The sequence below is a fragment of the Ictalurus punctatus genome, chromosome 12, assembly GCF_001660625.3.
Source record: "Ictalurus punctatus breed USDA103 chromosome 12, Coco_2.0, whole genome shotgun sequence".
Taxonomy (NCBI): Eukaryota; Metazoa; Chordata; class Actinopteri; order Siluriformes; family Ictaluridae; genus Ictalurus; species Ictalurus punctatus.
This window is the reverse complement of record NC_030427.2, coordinates 8,982,232-9,007,847: the sequence shown is the minus strand read 5'-3', so window position 1 is coordinate 9,007,847 and position 25,616 is coordinate 8,982,232. Positions and strand designations below refer to the sequence as shown.

The window sequence follows — 25,616 nt, the reverse complement described above, 5'->3', positions numbered from 1 at the left end:
TGCATTCAGACATGTACATTTATTCCAGTGTTTATAAACGCTGTGATTTGGCACATTCAGTTTTGCCAGAAGTAGATCTTAACATACTGCAACTGAAACGTTAACAGAACACAGGTACAAGATTGTTCAGTCGAAAATAATCACGGAAATCCAAAGGATTATTGCTTCAGCTTTCAAACACAAAACCATAACAATGTCATTACAAGGTTAGAAGATTTTTTTTTTTTTTTTTTTAAAAGATTTGTGAAAAACAAACACAATTTTAAACTCTAGACTCATATCCTAAAAGCAGCCCATCACGGTGAGTAAATACATCACACATCAATGTGCCCTGTCACACATCAAACAGAGAAACACTATCCTTAACAAAACATCATACAAGTTAAGGCTTATTGTTAGATTTGAGATCATATGTTTTTGGTTATGAATAGATATTGAACATGCAATAGAATAAACACGAGCCTGAGGCAATTTGTTTGATACCGAAATGTCAGAAGTGAATTCATTTCTTGGAAGTGACCAATTGATATCAAATAATAATCTGTGTGATTGTGTAATAGATGGAGAACGCCGGACTGGACTCAAAGAGCGAAGGATAAGTCAGGCATACAAGGAGTCACTGACTTCTTGAATTTCTTACCATACAGTAAATTGATGAATAGAGACCATCAAGAATATTTGAATATTTATGCTGCGAAACATCATAAACATAATAGTAAAAATTGGATAAGAATAGTGAATAATTGAAAAGCTGTGGACTATGAGGTTAATAATGTTTCTTATGTTTATGAATAATGTGTTGGATATGTGTCTTTATTTCATGCTCTTCGTGAAAAGAAAAAAAAAAAAAAAACCATGCCAGATTGTGTTAAGCAATATTAGGTCAAAGTTATATTCATTTATAAATTGTTCCATATATAACATTATTGTCCAGTTTACAAAGGAGGTAAAGAAAGTACTGAAAGCAAGTCGTGTTCATTTCAGACTTAACCCCGTGAATCTCTCAGAGTTCATCTTTCGCAGTTTGGGAGGCAGGTGGCCGTCCATTCGTCCTCCAATTCCGACCCCAACTCCTCCTATCCCTCCGGCCAATCGCTGCAGCTTCGGTGGGAGGTCCGTCACTGATTGGCTGATAGGGTCAACTCCGCCCCCTATCAGACCTAGCTTGGAAGGAAGCTTGTCCTCGACCGGGCTGAGCAGTGAGCTGATTGGTGGCAGCCTGTCCTCGGCTACACCGGGGGCTGAGCTGATTCGCTGAAGCCTGACGGGCAGCTCGCCCAGGTTGTACGTGATCTCAGAACTCATGCGCATCAACTTGCGTGGCATGCCGTCCCTTCCTGTAAGCTTCTGCAATTTAGCTGGAAGCTTGGTGCTGCCCAATGGGGCGGCCATGTTAATCGAGCCGGACTCTGCATCACTCTGAAGGGCTTCTAGACCATCCACAGTGCCACTGCCTTCGGTCAGGCCTCCTGTGCTGTGGCAGAGTGAGGGGGCGGTGAGTGGTGAGGACAGCAGCAAGCTTTCCTCCTGCTCTTTGATGCTGTGTGGAGGCGTGGGCACCTCAAACGTGGCATGGAACTGCGAGTAGTCCACCTTGAAGAAGCCCTCCTCCAGAGAGATGACTGGGTAAAAGCGGTGACCCCAGAGGACCTCATCCTCTGTGTACGATGTCCTTGCCTGGCAGGTCATGCCTGACACAAACCAACAAACATGTATGTAAACATAATAAATGGAGTGACACAGCACAGAGCTCCAGTAAAGACAAGTTTAGACTTTTAATTAAAAGTTTGCCAGTGTGTAGTTATAAATGTCAAATCTTCTCAAATACAAATGTTCTCCTAGTAATTTATGCAATTTAATTTAACCACAGCTTGCCCATATACAGTCCCCTCCAAAACTATTAGAAGGTCAAGGCCAATTCACTTGTTCTTGCTGTAGACTGAAGACATTTGGGTTTGGGATCAAAAGATGAATATGAGAAGAGAGTTTAGAATTTCATCATTTATTTATTGGTATTTATATGTAGATGTGTTAAACAATATAGAACATAGCACATTTTGCATCAGATCACCCAAATTCGTAGACGAGAAAAAATATTGTGACAAATGACTGACAGGCATTTCTTGTCAGTCCCAGGTGTGTCCCAGGTTGATTGTTTAAACAATAAATAGCTCTGAACAGCTACTCTTGGTTTTAGTCTTCAGTTTGACCTGTGAATACTGCATTTGTTGTTATAAAGGATAAGCCACCATGAAGATCAGAGAGCTGTCTATGAGAGAAAAGCTGAGAAGCTTGAAGAAAAGAGGGAAAATCAATCAGAGGCATTGCACATACATTGGGCATAGCCAATACAACAATTTGGAACGTCCTGAAAAAGAAAGAAATGGGTCAGCTAAGGGAAACAACAACAACAACAACAGCTGATGACAGAAACATTATGAGAGCTATGAAGAAACCCCCCAAAACAACATGAAGTCATGTGACATCACCAACAACCTCCACAGGTCAGGGGTGAAGGTCGCACGTTCCACCATTCGAAGAAAACTTCAAGAACAGAAAAATAGAGGTCATAAAACAAGATGCAAACCACTCATCAGCAGTAAGAATCAGAAAGTCAGATCGAAATTGGCAAAGAAATACAGAGATGAGCCACAAAAGTTCTGGAACCAAGATTACCCAAAGTAATGGTTAAAGGCCAAAGTGTGGAGAAAGAAAGGATCTGCTTATGATCCAAAACATACAGGCTCATCTCTGAAACATGGTGGAGGTAGTGTCATGGCTTAGGAATGCATGCCTGCTTCTGGAACAATCTCATTACTTTTTATTGATGATGTAACTCATGATGGTAGCAGCAGAATGAATTCAGAAGTTTACCAATGCATCCAATATACCATGCAGCAGGACAATTATCCAAAACACACTGCCAACTCAACAAAGGACTTTATCAGGGAAAAAGTGGAAGGTTTTAGACTTAATTGAGCAGCATTTCACCTCCTGAAGAGGAGACTGAAGGGAGAAACCCTCCAAAAACAAACAACAACTGAAAGAGGCCGCGGTAAAAGCCTGGAAAAGCAACACAAAAGAACATTTGGTGATGCCAATGAGTTGCAGGCTTGATGCAGTTTTTGCAAACAAGGGATATGCAACCAAATATTGTGTTATTTACTTTAATTTACTTCAAGACTTGATCTGTTCCTATACTTTACCCGCCTAAAAATTGGGTTGTCTGATACAAAAGGTTATATGTTTTATGCTGTTTAACCCATCTAGATGTAAATATCAGGAAATAAAGCCCAAACGTCTTTGGTATATAGCAGACACAAATGAATTGTCCTCACCATTCCAATAGTTTTGGAGGGGTCTGTAAAACGAACGAATAAACTGCAGAACACACTTAGTACTGTTTGTCTGTATTCTTCTACACTAGTATAATGTAATGATTTATAAACCTGCTGACAGCAGTGGCTCATGATCATAGATTTTGGTGGGGCAGGGTGACATTAATAACGACATGGCTTCAAACAAAAATAAGTCGAGATGCTCTCATACTTGACTTATGATTCTGGCTAAGATCTGGTGAATTTTTAGAACAACCCTGTAGTAGGCAGTGGAGCGTTTGACAACACACAGTCATCCGGTGTGTAGCCTAGTAGCTTGCTGTAAGTGGTTTCATGAACCAGGGTTGCCAGGTTGCAGCAAAATTTCTAGCCCAACTACATCTCAAAAACCTCACAAAAGACCCTATAGTAGCTAAAAAAGTTCAGGCATTAGAAAACGGAGAGACATTTTTCTTCTATTTATCAGCCTTTCCGTGGGAAACAAGGTCACTGTGGTCCTCATGCATTTCTGATGTATGCACATTATCCACTTCATACCTCCGCTCCCTTCCCCCAATCTTTGCAATATACTGTATTGAACAATCTAAACAGTTGTGTACATCATAGACCCACAGTCTGAACTTACACTTGGCTTTGTTTGTGGAAATTTATTAGATGTATTTCCAATTATTTGCTCTAAAACAAGATCTTTGTAAAAACTGTAAGTCTAATAACCCTGTAATTAACTGTCCTGTCTGCTGCTGTTCCTCCACTTAAAACGTTCATAGAGAGTAAGCATGTGGCAGTGCATTTCCTGGCCTAGTGGCCTATTAGTGCTTTTTGAACTTACCATTTTTGACCACTAAATTTAAAGACAACTATATCATAATAAATGGGGAAATCAGCAATGCTTCCCCTTGATGACACAACATCTAAAGATGTGACCAAATCAATGAAACATTGGTTTAACTCTGTCAAAAAGCACCATTAAATATATATATATATATATATATATATATATATATATATATATATATATATATATATATATATATATATATATATATATATATATATAAGTATTATACACTCACTATCTATTATATTAGGAACACCTGTACACCTTCACATTCATGCATTTCTCTAATTAGCCATCATGTGGCAGCAGCGCAGTGCCCAATTCATGCAGACACAGGTCAAGCGCTTCAGGTAATGTTCCCATCAAACATCAGAATGCAGAAACAGTTAGATCTCTGTGTGATCTCTGTGACTTTGATCATGGCATGGATATTGGTACCAACCTGCTGATCTCCTGGGATTGTCATACACAACAGTCTCTAGAGTTTACTCCGAATGGTGCGAAAAATAAAAAACATTGAGTGGGTGATGGTTCTCTAGGTAGAAACACCAAGTTGATATTATTAGGCCCACTATTAGGCCCACGTGTAGCTAGAAGTATTCTTTCTGATCACATGGTTACTCTGGATGGTCTTTCTGTTTCATCATGTGCAGCAGTTAAAGACCTTGGAGTGATTATTGACTCCAGTCTATCATTTGATGCTCATGTAGATAATATTACTAGGATAACCTTCTTTCATCTCAGAAATATTTCTAAAATAAGAAACATATTGTCACTACATGATGCGGAAATACTAGTTCATGCATTCGTCACCTCTAGATTAGATTACTGTAATGCCTTACTGTCTGGATGTTCCAGTAGGAATATAAATAAGCTCCAGTTAGTCCAGAATGCAGCTGCTAGAGTCCTAACTAGAACTAGAACATACGACCATATCACACCGGTATTATCAATACTGCACTGGCTCCCAGTAAAATCTCGCATTAATTATAAAATACTCTTATTAACCTATAAAGCACTAAATGGTCTCGCGCCACAATATCTAAGTGACCTTTTGGTTTTATATGATCCGCCACGCCTACTTAGATCAAAAGATGCAGGCTATCTGACGGTACCTCGAATAGTGAAGGCTACAGCAGGGGGAAGAGCTTTCTCTTATAGAGCCCCACAGTTATGGAACAGTCTTCCTATTAGTGTTCGGGACTCAGACACAGTCTCAGTGTTTAAGTCTAGGCTTAAAACGTATTTGTTGACTCAAGCCTACCCTGACTAGATTCTGTTCTACTTTCTCCCTCTCTCCTTTCGCCGAGCCCCACACGAATTTATGGAGATACTAGAGATCCAGATCCTTTCTGCCTCTGGATGGAGCTCAAATCTTCTTTAATTCCAGACTGCTGGGACTACGGCTGCTCCTAACGCCATACACACTTCATATAAATCCATAATGAACTTTTTCAAAATATCCGTTGTTACCCAGATGAGGACGGGTTCCCTTCTGAGTCGGGTTCCTCTCAAGGTTTCTTCCTCTTAAAACATCTTAGGGAGTTTTTCCTTGCCACCGTCGCCACTCAGTGGCTTGCTCAGTTGGGATAAATTCGCACCTTTAATATCTGTATACCAGGTTGATATTTCTGTAAAGCTGCTTTGAGACAATGTCTATTGTAAAAAGCGCTATACAAATAAAATTGAATTGAATTGAATTGAATTGATAAGAGGTTCACAGGAAAATGGCCAGATTGGTTCAAGCTGCCAGGTGGGATACAATAACTCAATTAATCCCTATTTACAAACGTGGTGAGCAAAAAAGCGTCTCAGAATGCAAAACACATCAAAACTTGAGGTGGATGCAACAGCATACGACCATATCAGGTTCCACTCCAGTCAGCCAAGAACAAGAATCTGAGGCTATCATTTTTTACAATAATCTTCAACTGTCCAGTTTGGGTGAGTCTGTGCCAATGATAGCACAGTTATTGTTCAATCTTGTTCTTGGCTGAGAGTAGTGGACTCTGACGTGGTCTTCTGCTGTTTTAGCCCATCCAATCTGCCCATTTTCCTGTGACCTCTCTTATCAACATGGGGTTTCCACCCACAGAACACACCATTCTGAGTAAACTGAAGAGACTGTTGTGTGTGAAATTCCCTGATGCCCCCTAATGTTTGATGTGAACATTAATTGAAGCTCTTGACCTATATCTGCATGATTTTATGCATTGTACTGCTGCAACATGATTAGCTGTTTAGATAACTGCATGAATGTACAGGTGTTCCTAATAAAGTGGATGGTAAGTGTATACAGTAGAGCTCTGTCCAATCTGCTCCCAAGGAAATGCCACCATGGCCCACTATCCCATGTTACCCAGAGGAGGATGGATTCCATTCTGACTCTGGTTCCTCTCGAGATTTTTTCAGGGACATCAGAGACTTTTTCCTAATTGCCTCTGACTTAGTCATTAGAGATTTAAATATTCTGAATTGAATTGAACTGCATAGAACATTTGTTAATATTAATCTTCAGTATGGTACCATTCTTTATTACAAAGAACAAATTGTACTGTTATTACACACACACACACACACACAGAGTTGCAATCAAAATTATTAAACCCCCAATGCAAATCAGGTTTACTGTCAAAATTCAGCTGTTTGCAATGAACAAATGAAACAAAAGCAATTGAGATAGTTCAACAGAACGAATGCTTCCAGTGGTTTCCCCAAATTCAATTGCTATATTGCCCAAATTTCAAAATTATTCAACCCCCTGAATAGAATCCCTCACAACAGCACAAATATGCAAAACGGGTGTTGTCTCAAGCACAACTGATGCATCTAATCAAGGGCTTTGTTAGTAGCACCAGGTGTGCTTGAGCTGGAACACATGAAATACCTGAACTGGCTAGGGGTTTGTTGAGTGTACACTGCCTGGACAGGGCATAAAAAGGAAGCTCTCAATGGCTGCAACCAGATTTCTAAGAAGGCAGGTTGTGAAAAAAGCTCGAGGGACTGCAAAAGACCTGCAGCAAGACTTTGTGGCAACAGGCTGTGAGGTTTCAGTGAACACAGTAAGGCGAATACTAAACTCAGGAGGTTTCCCTGCCAGAACTCCAAGACGTACACCACGACTGACCCAAAAGTACAAGAAAAGTCGGCTCAAAATCATATAAATAAGGCACAGAAGTTTTGGGATTCTGTTCTGTGGAGCGATGAAACAAAACTTTTTGTCTGGAGGAAGAAGAATGAAGAAAGAACACTCTGTCCACAGTCGAGCATGGTGGTGGCTCGGTGATGCTCTGGGGCTGCTTTGCATCCCCTGGCACTGGAAAAGCTGCAGCATGTAGAAGGCAAGATGGATTCATTGAAGTATGAGCAAAGCCATCTGTGAGGAAGCTGAAGCTTGGGTGTCATTGAACCTTCCAACAGGACAATGATCCAATTTTCAGTTGAATTTGGGGAAACCACTTGAAGCATTCATTGTGTTGAACAATGTCAATTGCTTTTGTTTGATTTGTATATATACATACATACATACATACATACATACATATATATATATATATATATATATATATATATATATATATATATATATATATATGCATGCACATGGGAGTAACATTTACTGTTGAGCTACACCCACGGGAACGTCTGTTCACAGTCCATTTGGTTACATGAAAACAAAAGCTTTGTCAGAGGGAAACTCGTTAGATCTGTGGATCAGCCACATAAAGCAAAGACTATTAAAAGATTCATCAGAGAAATCCAGAAACAAAACATTTCTGTACTTAATTAAACATGGAGCGCAAATTAAACAAAACAAAACGAAAAAACCCACAAAGGTGTATCTTGTCTGATAGTAAATGACACTGAGAATGGGCAGAAGAGGTGTAGTATGCAAAAGTTATCTCTTTTCATGAAAAGACCATTAATGGAATTCTATATTCAGAGCTGTGGTCTGGTCCCTTCATCAACATTTGCTTGTTCTTACGGTCAGACAGACGATGTAGGATCTATCGAGAATACATGAAGGTTCTCAGCAATCCAGACAGAGTCAGTGTTAGAACAAATCTAATGGGAGGGTATTAGGAGTCCCGCAGGGGAGTAAGGGCTGCTGTTTAATAAATGACTCAGTGAAGTAAAACTGCACTGACAAATGAGTTTTCTAGACCAACCAACACACAAACTACAAATTTGCACACCCTCTCGCTCTGCCTCTCCTTCTGCTATATTAACGGTGTGTGTTGTAGTGCAGCGAAGTAACAGGACATCACGCTGTGTGATATTGATAGGTTTTTAGCCCCTATCACCATCTTCCCCATCCAATCATAATCAGCCATATTATGACAGACAATATTTCAGATTATTTTTAATATCCGCCATTTTCTCCCCAATTTGGTCTTGCCAATTCTCAGCCACTAGCTAACTTTCCTCATCACAAAGCAGCTGGCAACTATGGAGAGTGGGGCAAACACATGCTTCCACCGAGACGCACAAAGCCAACGTCCACGTCTTTTCAAACTGCTGCTCATGCTGTGTCACAGGGCAGCATAACCCACACGGTGGAAAGCACTATCCACCTTATTCTGCGTACATGAGCTCACAGACGCTCAGTGTCACTCTGATTGACAACTTACGGAGAGTACGCCACCCGTCCCACCCTGACAGCACGGACAATTTTGTTCTCTTGACTCCCGTCCATGGATAGCTGAGGCATCATTGGGATTTGACCTTGCAATCACCCAACAATAGGACGGACACTTTTCTGTCCAAACTACTTGTGAGAACAAAGCTGTAGATGGAAGAGGTACTGATGGAACAGCACAGTGGAATTATATCCTTCTGTCCATGTTTCTAGCAACTGCATGATCACAGTTAAAACGTTAGTGACAATGCAACTGCTAATTCAGAGCACTTTGTGTATAGTGGAGCAACACAATATCACTATCTGTGTCTAAATAATCTGTTTAGTGCTCCAAAGATGCATATCAGTATTAGGGTTTAAATCCAAAGTGGACATGACTTAAACCAGACGGTTGTTTAATTAAATATGAACTCTAATACTATTCCCCTGGAAACACTGGAAGAAACCCAGAGGTAAAATCGCAGCACTATTAGCACGGTCAGTGAATTCTGCCCCGAGAGTTCCTCAGCTACATCACTCGAGTTCATAAAAACCCGTTTTTAGTCCCACTATACCTTTTTCTAACAAACTTTGCTTCTATTTCCCAAAATACAAACAAAATAGTAGCCTAATTTAAACCACCACGTGAAACGTTAATGAATGTCCCATAGGTTCCTAGTCCCAGTGCACATCTATAGACCTCGAGTCTCAACCAGATGCCCTGAGAACCTTTCTGACCAGCCTTTTAAAAAACACACACAGAAGACTACATTAATCTGCTCAATCCGAATAATACGAATATACCCTAACAGCCCTATTCCACTCAATATAAAACCCAAAGGTAGCCTAAAAGATCAACAGAATTTAAAGGCATATCTGTCATTTTTAAAGGATGTAAATTATGTGGTATGGTATTAATACTAACCAGATCTCAACCTACCTGAACACCTATGGGAGATTTTTTGAGAGACCACCATCATGAAAACACTAATTGAGGGAAAATCTTTTGGAAGAATGGTGTTCATCCCTTCAGTGCAGTTCCACAGATTTGTAGAATCTGTGCCAAAGCTCATTGAAGCTGTTCTGGCAGCTCATGGTGACCCAACACCTTACTAACACACTACATTTTGATTTGACCTTTTCTTTAAAAAAAAAAAAAAAAAAAAAAGCTTATATAAGTAAACAAATATAACATCATGGCAAATAAAATATAACAAGATACCTGCTCTTAATAAACTGACATAGACCTGCTGTGAACATTTGTAGATGTAGCATCAGCCTGCATGTGATCGGAGATTTGAGAAGATTTTTACAGAAAGCACAAAAATGAATAGGTGTGAGGGGTAACCTTTATAAATCCTGCCCAAAACAGAGGAAGAAAGAACAAACCGATTTTTTTCTTCAGTAGAATGGACTCGGTGTTCACAATCAGTACCACACCCAGACAAGGAAATACTTATTGTAATGAAACAACAACCACGTCACTTTAAATTTACAATAGTAGTAAGTGAGAGCACCTGGATGTGTGTTAGAGGTTTGGGTGCATCTGAAGGGTTCTCTGATCTTGTCGCAGTGTTAAAAGATGCGAGCAGAAAGGGCTTTTGGATTGTTTGGGGATCACTGAATGGGGCTCTGAACTGTTCAAAGTAGCCCTTAAAGCCATTTGGAGAGCAAGTCTGTCTACAGCCTGCTCCTGCAACACTGGAAAGCAAGCTCAGGATGGAAAAGACAGAGGATCATCTGAGTCCCTGCTGTCTTCTGTAGAGAACACACACCTCCAGGCTACATAAACTAGCTCAGACCATGATCTAACTATCACACACGCACACACGCACCCATCACCCAGTCTAGCCGATGCACTGTCTGTCTCTCACCCACACCGTGTGAGAAAGTTTACTGTCCGTGCTTGCCCATTGTAAAACCGACGAGAGTGTGAAATATTATTATTCAGCTCATGAAATATTAAACAGGCTTTCTGATGTTCACCTAAACAGTGCGACCGTGTGTGTGTGCATGGCAAGTGAGGTTCCAGACTGATTTTCCTCTAACGGTGCTTACATAATCACCCCATATTCACCCATCACAATGAAATTTCATTACAGCGATTGTTTGAGAAGCGCTTGAGCATATTACATTGTGTTCAGATTAAAAACAAACAAACCAAAACATCATATCACTACACTTCTCCAGATGACAGTTACGAGGGCAATTTATATTTCCAACAGAGATAATGTGTTTCTATGGTGACCGTCATTAAGCGCTCTGTTCGCTTAGCGCAGAGGTGCTCTCGCTGACCTGTTTCTGTCATCTTTTTCTCGCTATGCTTCACCATCACTCGCTTTTTTCTCGCTTGCATTGTTTTGCTGTTGTGCTCATGCCAATCTTTTGCTCTCCCCTGAATCCTCTGAAGGGGGGTAGGCTCACCTTGGGTACTTTATGTCTCTTTTTAAAAAGCTAGATGTATCTATTATCATTACCACCATTATAATCATCATTATCTGTATTGCGCTATCATTCTGTGTCCATTCATCTATCCAGTGGTAGTCTGTTTCTCTTTCCCTAACTGCGTGTGTGTGTGTGTGTTAGTGTGTGTATGTACGTGCTTACTTACACGGCACTACACTTTGCTATCGGCTGTAACAGACCATCCAGCTGATCTCAGTTTTATCAGCACACTCACTGACACAGGGGGCGAGACTTCAGGGGTTTGGAGGACAGAAGTAGCCATGTTCCTCCAATTTACCACAGTCTTGAAGGAGTGTAGGACAAAGCCAATCGATTATTATTTATCATTCAGTGTGCAACGCATCGTAACCTAAACTCCAATAAACATCCATCTGTGGAATACACGAGTAGTAACACAGGAGGCCGGAGAATTCAACACTTAGTATGTATTGTACTTCATCTAAATTTCTTCTCCAATATGCTAATATAAGTCTCTGCATGATCTGTGCCATGTGCTCCTCTGAGTCAGGCAGTTTTCAAAATATTGGCTGTAATATAATAGGCATCAGCTCTGGAAGAGCCACAGAGGAGTATCTTACAGTTTCTGAGAATGCACTGAAGTATGAGAATGTCTCAGACTGGAGGCTGAAGGCAGGCATGAGTCCCAGTTTGTAGCCAATGAAATAAAGAAATTTTCCAGCGTTCATCAACTGAATTGTTATCCACTATATCTGTAGCCTGTGAGCAGTAAGGACACGAAATTCAGTACATTTCCTTGAAAGAATGGAAATTTGCTGCTGACTGACTTAGATCTTAAAATTCTGGGGCAATCCATTAATTCTTCCTGCGTTTATAGCAGGGACATGCGGCTCTCAAAGTGGCAACTGTTGAGCATAGCTAGGGGGTCCATGATTATTTTATTTTGATACAGTAGTAGAAATCCATCCATCTTCTACACCGCTCATCCTTTTCACGGTCACTGGGAACCTGGAGCCTATCCCAGGAAGCATGAGGCACGAGGCGGGGTACACCCTGGACAGGGTGCCTATCCATCGCAGGGCACAATCACATACACACTCACACACCCATTCATACACTATGGACACTTTGGACATGCCAATCAGACTACCATGCATGTCTTTGGACTGGGGGAGGAAACCGGAGTACCCGGAGGAAACCCCCACAGCACGGGGAGAACATGCAAACTCAGCACACACAGGGCCACGGTGCGAATCGAACCCCCGACCCTGGAGGTGTGAGGCGAACGTGCTGTAGTAGAAATCACTACCCACTACTATCAGTGCTAATCTACATTTACACAATGCATAAAGTCATGCAGATACAGGTCAAGAACATGAGAATGGGGAAAAATGTGATCTCACTGACTTTGATAGGGCCATTGCTGTTGGTGCCAGACGAGCTGGTATGAGAAGCTGCTAATTTCCTGGGATTTCCACACACAACAGTCTCTGGTTTTTTATACAGAATGGTGTGAAAAACAAAAGCATCCAGTAAGCAGCAGTTGACCATACTTTACAACTCAAATAACCGCTTTACAACCGTAGTGAGCATAAAAGCTGAACAGGAACTGATAGGATGACAGGAATGGAACCCGATGTGGTCTTCGGCTGTTGTAGCTCATCCTCCTCAAGGTTCGATGCACTGTGCATTCTGAGATGCTTCTCTGCCCACCATGATTGTAAAGAGTGGTTATTTGAGTTAGCATATCCTTCTTGTCAGCTTAAACCTGTCTTGCCATTCTACTCTGACCTCAGCAACAAGGCGTTTCTGCCCTCAGAACTGTCACTGCATTTTGTGTAAACTCTAGAGACTGTTTTGTGTAAAAATCCCAGGAGACCATCAGTTTGTAAAATACCCAAACCAGCCTCTCTGGCAGTTAAAGTCACTGAGATTACACCCCCCCCCCCCCCCCCCCCCAATTTTGTTGTTTGATATGAACATTAAATGAGTCTCTTGACCTTCATATGCACAATTTTATGCATTGTGTTGCTGACACATGATTGACTGATTAGATAACTGCATGTGTTCAGGTGGACAGGTGTTCCTAAAAAAGTGTCCAGTGACTGGTTTCTTTTAGTTATTGGCACTGTTCTTTTTGTTATTTGCAGGTTTGACTGGAGTGGAGTGGAGTGAATGGATTTAATCCAAACTTCAAAAACACACACACAAAAAAAGTCGGTCTATAAATAAGGTCACCAGACTTTCTGTTGGTGGAGGGTTCAGGAATAAAAAATTGTATGGCTCCTACAATTAAATAGTCAACATGTTATGAGACTAATATTTGAAAAGCTTTATTTAGGTTTGTGGCATTTATTTTACAGAAGCCGGGGGGTCTGTGGCTGTAAAAACTTTTGAGAAACCCTGATTTAGAATATGCTTACAATCCCTTCTGAAAATATAGGAACAGCAAGGCCATTTCTATTGTTTTCGCTATAAATCAAAAGATGAATATGAGACGATAGATCAGAATTTCAGCTTTCATTTCCTCATATTTACATCTAAATGTGTTAAGCAACTTAGAACATGGCACCCTTTGTTTGAACTCACCCATTTTTTCAATGATCAAAAATACTAGAACATGTGACTGACAGTAGTTTCTTGCTGCCCAGGGATGCCGGTTAAATTGATTGTTTAAAGAATGAATAGCTCTGACTATCTACCCTTGTTTTGAGCCTTAGGTTTTGCCTGTGAAGACTGTATTTGCTATTAAAAAGGATAAACCATCATGAAGTCCAGAGAGCTGTTTATGGGAGAAAAGAGAGTCATTTTGAAGCAGAGAAAAGAGGGAAAATCTATCAGAGGCATTGCACAAACACTGGGCATAGCCAATACAACAATTTGGGGTGTTCTGAAAAAGAAATAAACCACCGGTGTACGGATAACCAGACATGGAACAGGTTGGCCAAAAAAACAAAAACAAAACAACTGCAGCTGATGACAGAAACACTGAGAACTGTGAAGAAAAACCCAAAAATAACAGTTAGTGGCATCACCAACAAACTTCACAGGGCAGGGGTGAAGGTATCACAATCCACCATTTGAAGAAGACTTCAAGAGCAGAAATATAGAAGCTATACCACAAGATGCAAACCACTCATGAGCAGTCAGAATCAAGATTGGAACATTTGCAAAGAAATACAGAGATGAGACACAAAAGTTAGGGAACCAAGATTAACCTCTACGGAAGTGTTGGAAAGGTCAAAGTGTGGAGAAAGAAAGGCTCTGCTCATGATCCAATACATAGAAGCTCATCAGTCAAGCATGGTGGAGGTAGTGTCATGGCTTGGGCTTGCATGGCTGCTTCTGAAAAGGCCTCACAAATCTTTATTGATGATGTAACTCACGATGTTAGCAGTAGAATGTATACAGAAGTCTGCCAGAACTTCATCATGCAGCAAGACAAGGACCCAAAACACACTGGCAACATAACAAAGAACTTCTTCAGGGGAAAAAAGTGGAAGGTTTTAGACTGGCCAAGTCAATCACCAGACCTTAACCCGATTGAGCAGCATTTCACCTCCTGGAGAGAAGACTGAAGAGAGAAACCCCCCAAAACAAACAACAACTGAAAGAAGCTGCAGTACAGTACCGGAAAAAGCAATACAAAAGAAAAATGCAACAGTCTGGTGATGTCAATTGGTCATTGGCTTGATGCAGTTATTACAGGCAAAGGATATGCATCCAAATAATAAATGCTATTTACTTTACTTTAAGACTATCTGTTACTATACTTTTGCTCACCTAATAATTGAGTCATCTACCACCAAAGGTTTTAAGTTGTTTAATGCATCTAGATGTGATTATGAGGAAATGAAAGCTGAAATTCTGATCTGTTGTCTCATATTCATCGTTTGATCTCAAACCCAAATGTCAATGTATACAGTTGCAATCAAAATCATTCAACCCCCAATGCAAATCAGTTTGATTGTCAGAATGTACAGACTTTCAGCTGCTTGCAACGAACAAATCAAACAAAAGCAATAAATAATTCAACACGACGAATACTTCAAGTGGTTTCCCCGAATTCGACTGAAAATGCGACTTATAATGTTTTCTGATGATTACAAGAGTGCATAAGTTAACATACTTTTCAGAAGGTCGGCAGTTCTGTATTATAAATTCTTTTTTTTTTATAATATTTTGTGATACAGGATTTTTGATTTCCATGAGCTGGAAGCCGTAATTGTCAAGAATATTTTAAAAAAACAGTCTTGAAATATTTCGCTTTATGTGTAATGAATCTAGAAAATATGAACGTTCCATTTTTTAAATGAAATTACGGGAAAAAAAAATTACTTTTCCATGATATTCAAATTTTTTGAGATGCACCGGTATGTTTATATACATCTTAACCAATGTCATATTTGCATTATTATTATTATTATTATTAGCTACTTAATTACTTACTTTCACCTCTTTGCAAATATAAATCTATACCGTGACAGTGAAAGGTGTGATACTGAGATGTTAAATTGTACCATCCCTAGTTTATGAATTTATGTAATACACACGTAGGAAAAAAAAAAAAAAAAACAGATCAGTGTTCCTCTCACATACTTCTCTGTACCTCAAATAGGCTGTGCGACTTTACTGTACTGAGCCCACTTAAGGAGGAGGAGATTTAGTTGCTATGGAAACTGATTCACAATGGGGAGAACAGAGTGCTGACTAACTGTACATAATTCTGTTTTTACCCACAAATCCGCTCACTTTCTGTGGGTGGAATATTCAGACTGCTCGCTGATGTGCGTGCACCGTTCATGTGGAAGACCTGTCAGTGTAACACTACTGTACACGGTGTGGAGACTGTGTGAAACATTGAGACTGTGTGTGTGTGTTTGTTGGAGTGTGGGTGTTTATTGGTCTTGGTATGGCTAAGAGTGCTTTGTATATGTTTTTTTTCATGCTGCGCTGTGTGCCTGGTGTATTTGCAGGACTTGGTGCACTCGAAGCCTGAGGCACTAAAGGTAAAGGTGAACGCTCTGACTGGCAGGTTTGCTGATCTTGCATCGTGTTAGACCACTGCGATGCGGCATGCTAAATAAAGATTCCCTTTATGTTTCACACATCTTACATAACAAGGCTGGTGCTCTCTCCCTTTTGCTTTCTCTCTCTCTTTTTTTAGTGTTCTTCTCGACATTAACAGCTCCTTTACAGCATGAACAAGTCAGTCTAGTACTTCAGCGATCAGCCACCTACACCCAATACCTCAAACCGTGTACACCCACGCAAAACTCCCCAACAAACAAAACACTGTTGTCTTTTTTTTTTTTTAACAATAGTGCAGAGGACAAAAATAACCTTATGGCTAACTCGGCATCATCTACATTCTCTCTGCAGAATCCCTGAAGACAAATATTTCAGAAGAATTGGAAGACTCAGCTTAACTAAGAGCACTTGGTAGAGTGTGGGTGTGTTGATGTTCATATCCATCTGGCATGTTCTTTGCTATACCATTACAGCGTTGTGATCCTGATCCTGATTTCTTCGGCTTTTTGTATATCTCATATTAAATTTGGATCTTCAAACGAAGTACAACATAAAATAAAGGCAACCTGAGTAAACACATAATACAGTTATTTATTTATTTATTATTTGTATTGAAGCAAAATAAATAAATAAATAAATATCCAACACCTATCACCAATGGGAAAAAATAATTGCCCCTTTAAAGTTAAATCTGGTTGTGCCACCGTTAGTAGCTAGACTATTCACATTTAGCAACATTCACATTTATGGCATTTGGCAGATGCCCTTATCCAGAGTGACTTACATTTATCTCATTTATACAGCTGAGCAGTTGAGGGTTAAGGGCCTTGTTCAAGGGCCCAACACTAACAGCTTGGCAGGGACCTTCCAATCAGTAGCCCAAGATCTTAACCACTGAGCTACCACTGCAATAACTACGACCAAACGCTTCCGATAACTAGAGAGCAGTCTTTCTCTTACTTCTAGGACTAGGACTTACTCCTATGCTTTGGATCATTGACTTGCTGCATAATCCAGTTGCGCTTGAGTTTCAACTCACAGACCGAAGGCAAGACATTCTCCTTTAGGATTTTCTGGTAGAGAGCAGAATTCATGCTTCCCTCAATTATTGCAAGTTGCCCAGGCCCTGAAGCAGCAAAGCATCCCCACACCATCACACTTCCACCACCAGGCTTGACCGTAGGTATGACGTTCTTTTTGTGGATTTCTGTGTTTGGTTTATGCCAGACGTAACGGGACCACTGTCTTCCAAACAGTTCCACTTTCGACTCATCAATCCACAGAACATTCTCCCAAAAAGTTTGAGGATCATCAAGGTGTATTTTGGCAAAATTCAGATGAGTCTTAATGTTCTTCTGGGTTAGCAGTGGTTTTCACTTCGCCACTCTTCCATGGATTCCATCTTTGCTCAGTGTCTTTCTGATAGTGGAGTCGTGAACAGTGACCTTTATTGATGCAAGAGAGGCCTGCAGTTCCTTTGATGTTGTCCTTGGCTCTTTTGTGACTTGCTGGATGAGTCGTTGCTGTGCTCTTGGAGGAATTTTGGAAGGTCTGCCACTTCTGGGAAGGTTCACTACTGTGCCGGGTTTTTCCATTTGGAGATAACGGCTCTCACTGTGGTTCTTTGGAGTCCCAGAGCCTTTGAAATAGCTTTGTAACCCTTCCCAGACTGATGTATTTCAATCACCTTCTTCCTCATTATTTCTGGAATTTCTCTCAACTTTGTCATAGTGTGTTACTGGGTAAAACCTTTTAACCGACCTCATACTGTTGAAAAAGTTCTACTTGCGTGTTGATTTGACTGAACAGAGTTTTCAGTAATCAGGCCTGGCTGTGTCTAGTCCAGCTGAGCCCCATTATGAAGGCAAATACATTTTCACACAGGCCCAGTTTGTATTGGATAACTTTTTTTGCTTCAACAAATAACATTATCATTTAAACACGGTATTTTGTGTTTACTCAGGCTGCCTTTGGTTTATCTTAGATTTTGTTTTGATTTAAACTTAGTATGAGATATGCACAAAAACAGTCAGGATGGGGTAAATACTTTTTCACAGCACTGTACATGGTAATGTAAGTGATAACCCTTGTTATGACTGGATGTATATTTCAGCACTTGACTGCAAGTTAACCTTCATCTCTTATTAAGTATGTATCATTCATATATAGACGAACTGCTTCATGTCCACACTTTGTAACAATTCTTTTTATTCTTTGTAACAATGCCAAAGCAACTGCTTGTTTCTACTTAATTTTTCTGGCTTTATTGTGCACATTTATGACCGGTAAGTGAAAAGTATGTCCAAGTGACAAAGAGACAGATGACCATTAATTTCTGTGTATGTGCATGGCACGGAGCGACAGCAGCAAACGACAAAACAACAACAAGACATCTGGAATGAGATTTTCTTAATTGTATGCAAATTAGGTATGATACAGTGAAGTGATAAATACAAAAGCCTGACTCCTTAGATCAATCCTATGGCATGTGTACTTTGACATTTCTTCAGTTCCCCCACTCACAACTTTAGTACCTACCTCCAGTTAGTTCCCATTTACTGTTTGAAAATGAAAGAAAAACTTAACCATAACCATGGTTTCATTTTATACCATGAAATAAAATGGGTATAAAGGCTTTATGAAGAAAAATAAAGAGTAGAAGTAGAAGAGATCGTTTGTGCCTCTGCTGAATGTATGCAGCTTTTACATTTAGCTTGCTTTGCTAATCTGCAAATGCTAGTATGAAGCCTAGCATGTAAATAAAACCAAATTTCACACTGATCAGGGCATTATTTAATTTCTGTTTAACTAGTTATCTAGCTGTATATAGCTACTACTATATATTTTTTTAAAATCTAAAAACAAACAAAAAACCCTGGACAGTATAAGCGACAACAAGAGTAGTCCCTACATGACCACAAAAGTCAAGCCCCAAGCAACATGAGCAACGGGTCATTCGCTAGTGTGAACTGAGGGTTATTTCAAGTAATTAAAAAAAAAAAATTCAAATTCATAAATGTAAAATATTCACCTAAAAACCATAACAAAACAGCCAGTAGTCATAAGTGTGTTTTTACATACATGTGTATTGTCTTACCTGTGGTCTCCACAATGCCTTCCAGGATCACCACAATCTCAAACTGATCAGTCTTCATGGACCGCAGAGAAAGGTCATAGAACGGGCTCTTTGAGTCAATTACATGGCAGATGGTGAGAGGCGACACAAGAAATAGCTGATCGGCTCCTGTACTGAAGCCAACGTCCAGCTCCAGCTGGTCCAGAGGCAGGAATTCGCCTTCAGGAGTCTGTCGAGACTACAGACAGAGAAGGTCTTACTGCACTATTCATTTCGAAAATAGCATTTCAAAAGGTACAAAGCACTATTGAGGAGGTTCACCAGACGGCTTACACTTTCATCTAGACATGTTAGCAATAATGAAATAAAATCCACACCCAACTATAATGCTGAAGAGAAAAGGAGAAAAAAAACAAAGTGACAACATAAACCAACAGAATAATAGTAATTTTATGATGGATCACGATAACTTTACCATACTTCTTGGCTGAAAATGTTATTTCACACCAAATTATTTCCATATTATTTACTCTAACATAGTGTTTCTCACTCCGGGTCCTGCACATTTTGGTGTGCTCTGACACCCGGTTTAACTCAGTTCTGGCATTTTAGTTATCTGATGGGTTGAATCAGGTGAAAACACTGACATTTGCAGGACGGTGATAGTCCAGGACCGAAATTGAGAAACACTGCTCTAATGTAAAGTGTATGTTCAAATTACACAGCACAATCTCCAGCGTTGAATTAACTTTTAGCATTCATTTATTCAATTCAATTTATTTGTATAGCGCTTTTTACAATAGACATTGTCTCAAAGCAGCAAAGCAACATTTATGTTTTCAAATTTTGCAATATCTATAATTATGGTTAGGTACCGTTATATATATATATAAAAAAACAAACAACAACAACGAAAAACAACCTAGGCAATCAAACTAAACTAAACTAAACTAAACTAAAGAAATTGGGCAGTGTTATAAATACTCTAACAATACCCACTATGCTATCTAAGATAATATGTTTCATGCACATAGAAGAACCCATGAATAATTCATGATTCATTAGAAGTTTATCTTTCTTCATAAGAAAGATTCAGACCTATTAAAACAACAACCAGTCTCAAATGAAATCTGCATAAGCAAACAACTGGATGCCAGCCTGTTATGCACTTATCTTGTTTCGGCTATTTAATTTTTTACGTTTCTCATTTTGTCCCTGGAACGAAACAAATATTGACGTCTGTTTTTCCAGAGGCTTTTTAAATGCACTGTTTTGCTCCATATACTGTGTTGGTCCAACCCTCAGAAAAAATACTAAAAATGTATTATGACTTATATTTTGATTATGAAAATGATTTCTAGCGACACTATTATATACTCTGGCACTTCAAAAGCAATTGCTCAAATGCTTTGTTACTATGACTAATTATTTTCATTTATTCATTTATGTTCAATAAATGTTTTCATCCTGGACAGGGTCACAGTGGATGCAGAGACTATCCTGGAATGTCAGGCCATTGCCGAACACTGTGTATACACTCATTCACAGTTAAGGGCAATTTACAGTAACCAATTCACCTACTACTAGAGTGTTTTTGTTTTTTTTTTTGGAGGTGAGAGGAAGCCAGAGAACCAAGAGGAAACCCTCAAGGACATGAGCAGAATATGTGAAAGTCCGTACAGACTGTGCACCCCTAGTTTAGGATTGAAACAGGGATTCTAGGTCTAGAAGGTGGCAATGCGACATGCTGTGCCACCCTGCTGCCCACTGTGCCACCCACATGATTAATACATAACACAGCATGCATGCCAAATAGAACGACACACTTTCTTAAGATACATGGCTTGACATATTTTCATAAAGGTATTTAATTGGTCACGAGTCTGCTTCTCATCACAGAGATGTAGCTTCTCCACAGATTTGCCACTGTAGTCACACAAATTCTCAATAGGATTTAAGTCAGGTGACTGTGCTGTCCATTTCATAACTTCAATAATTTTACTTTATGTGCTGAAAGGCACTACATATTGTCTTATTGGAATACCCGGTCAATAGGCACTGAATGATTTTGGACAGTTGGAATCAGGGAGTCGAATGTAAGAATCACCGTCCACTTTTGCCAAAAACCTGACATCTTTGGCTGTGATGCATCCCCAGACCCTAATCCCACCCCCACAAGGCTTTACAGTTGCCTGCATGCATGCCTCCATAAACTCCTTTCCTAGCATCCTTCTCACACGGACTTGTCCATCAGTTCTATGGAGAAGAAAACGGATTCATCAATGAAGTTCATTTGCTCCCATTCAGCCAGTGATCGGTCTTTGAGCTTTTTGAGTCTTTTCATGTCAGTGTATGTGCAACTGCAAGCTTTGGTTTCCATCTTGATTTATGATCAAACTATCTTCTTTGGGTGGTAGATGTTGAGATCTGCACTCCGTACCCATGGAGCCATCTCCGCTTTTAATCTGAGGACCAGTTTTACACCTATGAGTCTCCTGTCTTATAGTGGTCTTTCTCCCAGGTTTTTAAAAAAAATTTTATCTGTCACTAACCAACTCTCGCTATGGTTTTTTCAGGATGCCACTCACAGTGCAGCCAACTCTAATTACGAACAGCCTTCCTTTGCCAACACAACAAATTTCCTATGATTTTCTCAGCTTATTCTTGTTTTTTTTTTTTTTAAACCCATTATATCACTTCTGCTCAGCACCAAATCACAAATAAGTCATTGTTTATTTATACCCAACAGCTTGTACTTTCAGACCTCAGGTTGGACTCTGTATTGAGCGAACCTGCACTCAGTGATTATGACATAATCATGTTTTGGCTTTTGATCATAGATTGTGTCATTCCAATGCAACCTATAAAAAGATCACACCGATAACCACCTTACAACACTTATAGATAACGTAGTCTCATTTATTATGGTTTTCCTCCTTTAAGTGAACAGAAGGAGTCGGATTACTCTTCCTATATTGTGTCTCCTCGCGCCCTCTGGACCTGCCTGATTCATCATGATACTTCTTCTGCTTGGAGCTTCTGCACTTGTGAATCACTCTCTGCTGCTGTACATGGTCCCACATGGATACCCTAAAGCAGCGTTCACCAACCCTGCTTCTGGAGATCTACCTTCCTGAAGACTTTAGCTCCAACCATAACTGTGCCCATCTATCTAATCACTGCCTTAAGACGTTCTTGATCATCTAAAACAGGTGGGTTAGATTTTGTCCTGAGATTAAAAAAAAAAAACCTGCAAGATGGTAGATCTCCAGAAACAGGGTTTGTGACCACTGCCCTAAAGATTCCACTTTATACCCAAGTCACGCCCAGTCTTCCGAGTGTAATCATCTGGATACTGTAGATTTGTACCTAAGAACTGCTGCTGTAATCATAAAGACTCTGATGCTCCTACTGAGCATCTTTTCTACACACGTAGTACTGTTTGACTGTATAGAATACAATTGTTGACGAGTAATGACTTATAACTGAACTATCCGGTGAAACGCAGGAGAGGACAGGTTCTCTTTTAAGCCCGGTTCCCTATCAGGGTTTCTTCCTCATGTTATCAGGGAGTTTTTCCTTGCACCTCAGGTTTGCTCATCAGGGATCTAAATATAAATCTGTAAATTCTGCTACGCTGATTTTGTGACAGTGTATACTGTTATTGAATCGAATCAATATATTTACACGTGCCAAAAACAGCTGTCAGAATAAATGGATCAAATAGCAGTGTAATTAATCAAACGGCTGAACTGCTATTACATATGTGCATATCCTGTGCGTAAAGTAACATAACACTTGTTTTTATGAATTGAGCTCTCACATGTTCATCAGGTAGAGTGGTAGAGAAGTGGTCGAAAAGTAAACATAGCTCACTTTGAGAAGTTTGCATCGGATTTGCGCGGACACCATGTGGCTGTTCCTCAGGTTGCCCACCCGGAACATGAGCGTGAGCTTGCCGTCGCGCATTGAGATGACCGCGTGCTCGCTGAACATGAGCGTCTCGGCGCGCTTCTTCGGCTGCGACATCTTGATGAACATGCAGCCGATGAGGAAGGCGTCGACGATGGAGCCTAGGATGGACTGGAAAAGGAAGAGGATGATGCCCTCAGGGCACTTGTCCGTGATGTAGCGGTAGCCGTAACCGATGGTGGCCTCGGTCTCGATGAAGAAGAGGAAGGCGGACGGAAAGTTGTGCACGTTGGCCACGCACGGCGTGTACTTGTCATCGCGCGCGCGCTCCAGGTCACCGCGCACGAAGGCGATCAGCCACCACAGGAAGGCCATGAAGAGCCACGCTACCGTGTACGTGAGCACGAAGATGAACAGGTTCCAGCGCCACTTGAGGTCCACCAGCGTGGTGAAGAGGTCCGACAGGTAGCGGCTCGTCTCGCCGCCCAGGTTACCGTGCTGCACGTTGCAGCGGCCGTTCTTGTCCACGAAGCGCTGGCGCTTCCTCTTCTTCTCCTGCTTAAAATCACCGCCGCTCGAGGACGTCGTCGCTACCTGGAAATCGTCCCCGAATTTCTTCCGCAACGCGGACATCGTGTTGAGGATGAAGTTAGGGCAGATCCGGCTGAGCGTTGTCGCGTCTCTCCCTGCGCACAGTCTCCGATCTCGGGATCGTTCACAGCTTTCCCGCAGACGCCTCCGTTTCCCGCATGTCCAACTCCGACAGTAAAAAAAAAGTTGCGTTTGAAAGAGACGTTTAGAATGCGGCTCGAGGGAAGTGTGGGTGTTGGAAGTGATGGGAGTCCGAGCGCCTCAGCTCTCTGCGCCACAGGAGTTTCCCTCCGCTGTTCCTCTGTCATGGGACGGGATGATGCATTTCAGAACTGCTTTTTTGACTTTCAGCTCGAAATCTCCCAAACCCCAGTTATGATAACAGCTTGAAAACAACAACAACAACAACAACACACGAAGAAACTGCGCTCTCGGATCAATTAAGCACCGCAGGCGCATCAGTAGCTATCCAGACCTGCTTTTTCAGTTGATGGTAAAAAAAAAAAATGTTTAAATCTCGTGATAAGACACCCGAATCTGAACCTTCAGAAACACCCGGTCCAACTTTCACCGTGAGAGCACTAGCGCAGTCTGTCATCCACCTCCTCTGCTCCACTGCCTTCTCCCCGCTGTCAAGTATACTGAAGGGCCATTCGGGAATGAATCGGTTCTTTTTGAATGACTCCTAGATGAGCAAGTCAGGAGAATCGATTCCTGAGCACGATTCCCGAACGAAAGTTTTAGAAGTTGTGCTTGACGTGTGGTTTTACAATATGCATTAATTATTAACAATTGAAGTTCACTTTGGGAAGGCATGGTGTTTTAGTGGTTAAAACATTTAAGTTAAACCTCCAGTGTTGGGGGTTCGATTAGCACCTCCACCCTGTGTGTGTGGAGTTTGCATGTTCTCCCTGGGCTTTGAGGGTTTTCTCCGGGTACTCCAGATTCCTCGTCCAGTCCAAAGACATGCATTGTAGGCTGATTGGCACGTCCAAATGTTTCTGTAGTGTATGTGCTTGTGCCCTGCGATGGGTTGGCACCCTGTCCAGGGTGTCCCACGCCTTGTGCTCCTATAGTCCCCTGGGATAGGCTCCAGGCTACAATGTGTAGGATAAGTAGTACAGAATATCGACGGATAGGATTGAAATTCACTTTGAAATGCATTGACCCTGTAGGAATGGATTCTCTGTAGGACATATCCCCTTCTCGCTAAAATGCAGAATGCCCCCCCAATCACCCTACAGAGGCACTGGGATTCAGATACCCATTGTGACTCCCTTGCTTCCCCGAGCTACTGTAATGACACAATTAGATTTTCTTTGCTAGCTATTAAAACCATGGTGAATCCATGACTGTCAGTTACTATAGAGGTCGAAATGAACAGTGAATCAAACGAATCAAAACTCGCCTACATGGATTCATTTGAGCGCGTTTACTCAAAAGAACCGAATCCGTGAAATGAGTCGTAATGCCCGTTGTTAAACACTTAACGGATCCTGCGCATTGCGCGCCTCCCGTTCTCCAACTCCCTCCACTGCGCAGCTTCAGCACAGTAAATAAACTTCTGGGAGCGGAAAGATGGAGGGAATAAGTAGGTGTATGTTCACTATGATGTTATCCTTTCTTATTTTAACTTAGTTAAAATGCTTATTATTATTATTATTATTATTATTATTATTATTATTATTATTATTATTATTATTATTACTAAGTCTCTGCCACTTAATTTGTGCCACATAGACTGTGAGATAAGTTATATGGCAAAAATGCTTTTTAAAACGTTGTTAT

General features: G+C 40.7%; 1 protein-coding gene across 1 annotated transcript; it reads right to left on the bottom strand.

The window, feature by feature from the left end:
• Positions 1-24,495, bottom strand: kcnj3b (potassium inwardly rectifying channel subfamily J member 3b). The gene is made up of 3 exons (XM_017480737.3): positions 23,202-24,495; positions 19,347-19,563; positions 1-1,691 (listed from the first exon to the last, which is right to left on the bottom strand). Exons 1-3 carry the CDS (start codon positions 23,868-23,870, stop codon positions 976-978), a joined length of 1,602 nt encoding a protein of 533 aa, XP_017336226.1. The 5' UTR covers positions 23,871-24,495; the 3' UTR covers positions 1-975.
• Between the last annotated feature and the right edge of the window lie 1,121 nt (positions 24,496-25,616).

What these genes read in the sequence shown, in the direction of transcription:
- kcnj3b (XM_017480737.3), bottom strand. Translation starts at nt 23,870, where the DNA reads ATGTCCGCGTTGCGGAAGAAATTCGGGGACGATTTCCAGGTAGCGACG. An exon ending in TCCGATGCAAACTTCTCAAA is followed by an intron (nt 19,564 to 23,201) that starts GTGAGCTATGTT and finishes CTCTGTCTGTAG; the next exon opens with TCTCGACAGACTCCTGAAGG. An exon ending in AGGCATTGTGGAGACCACAG is followed by an intron (nt 1,692 to 19,346) that starts GTAAGACAATAC and finishes GGTTTGTGTCAG; the next exon opens with GCATGACCTGCCAGGCAAGG.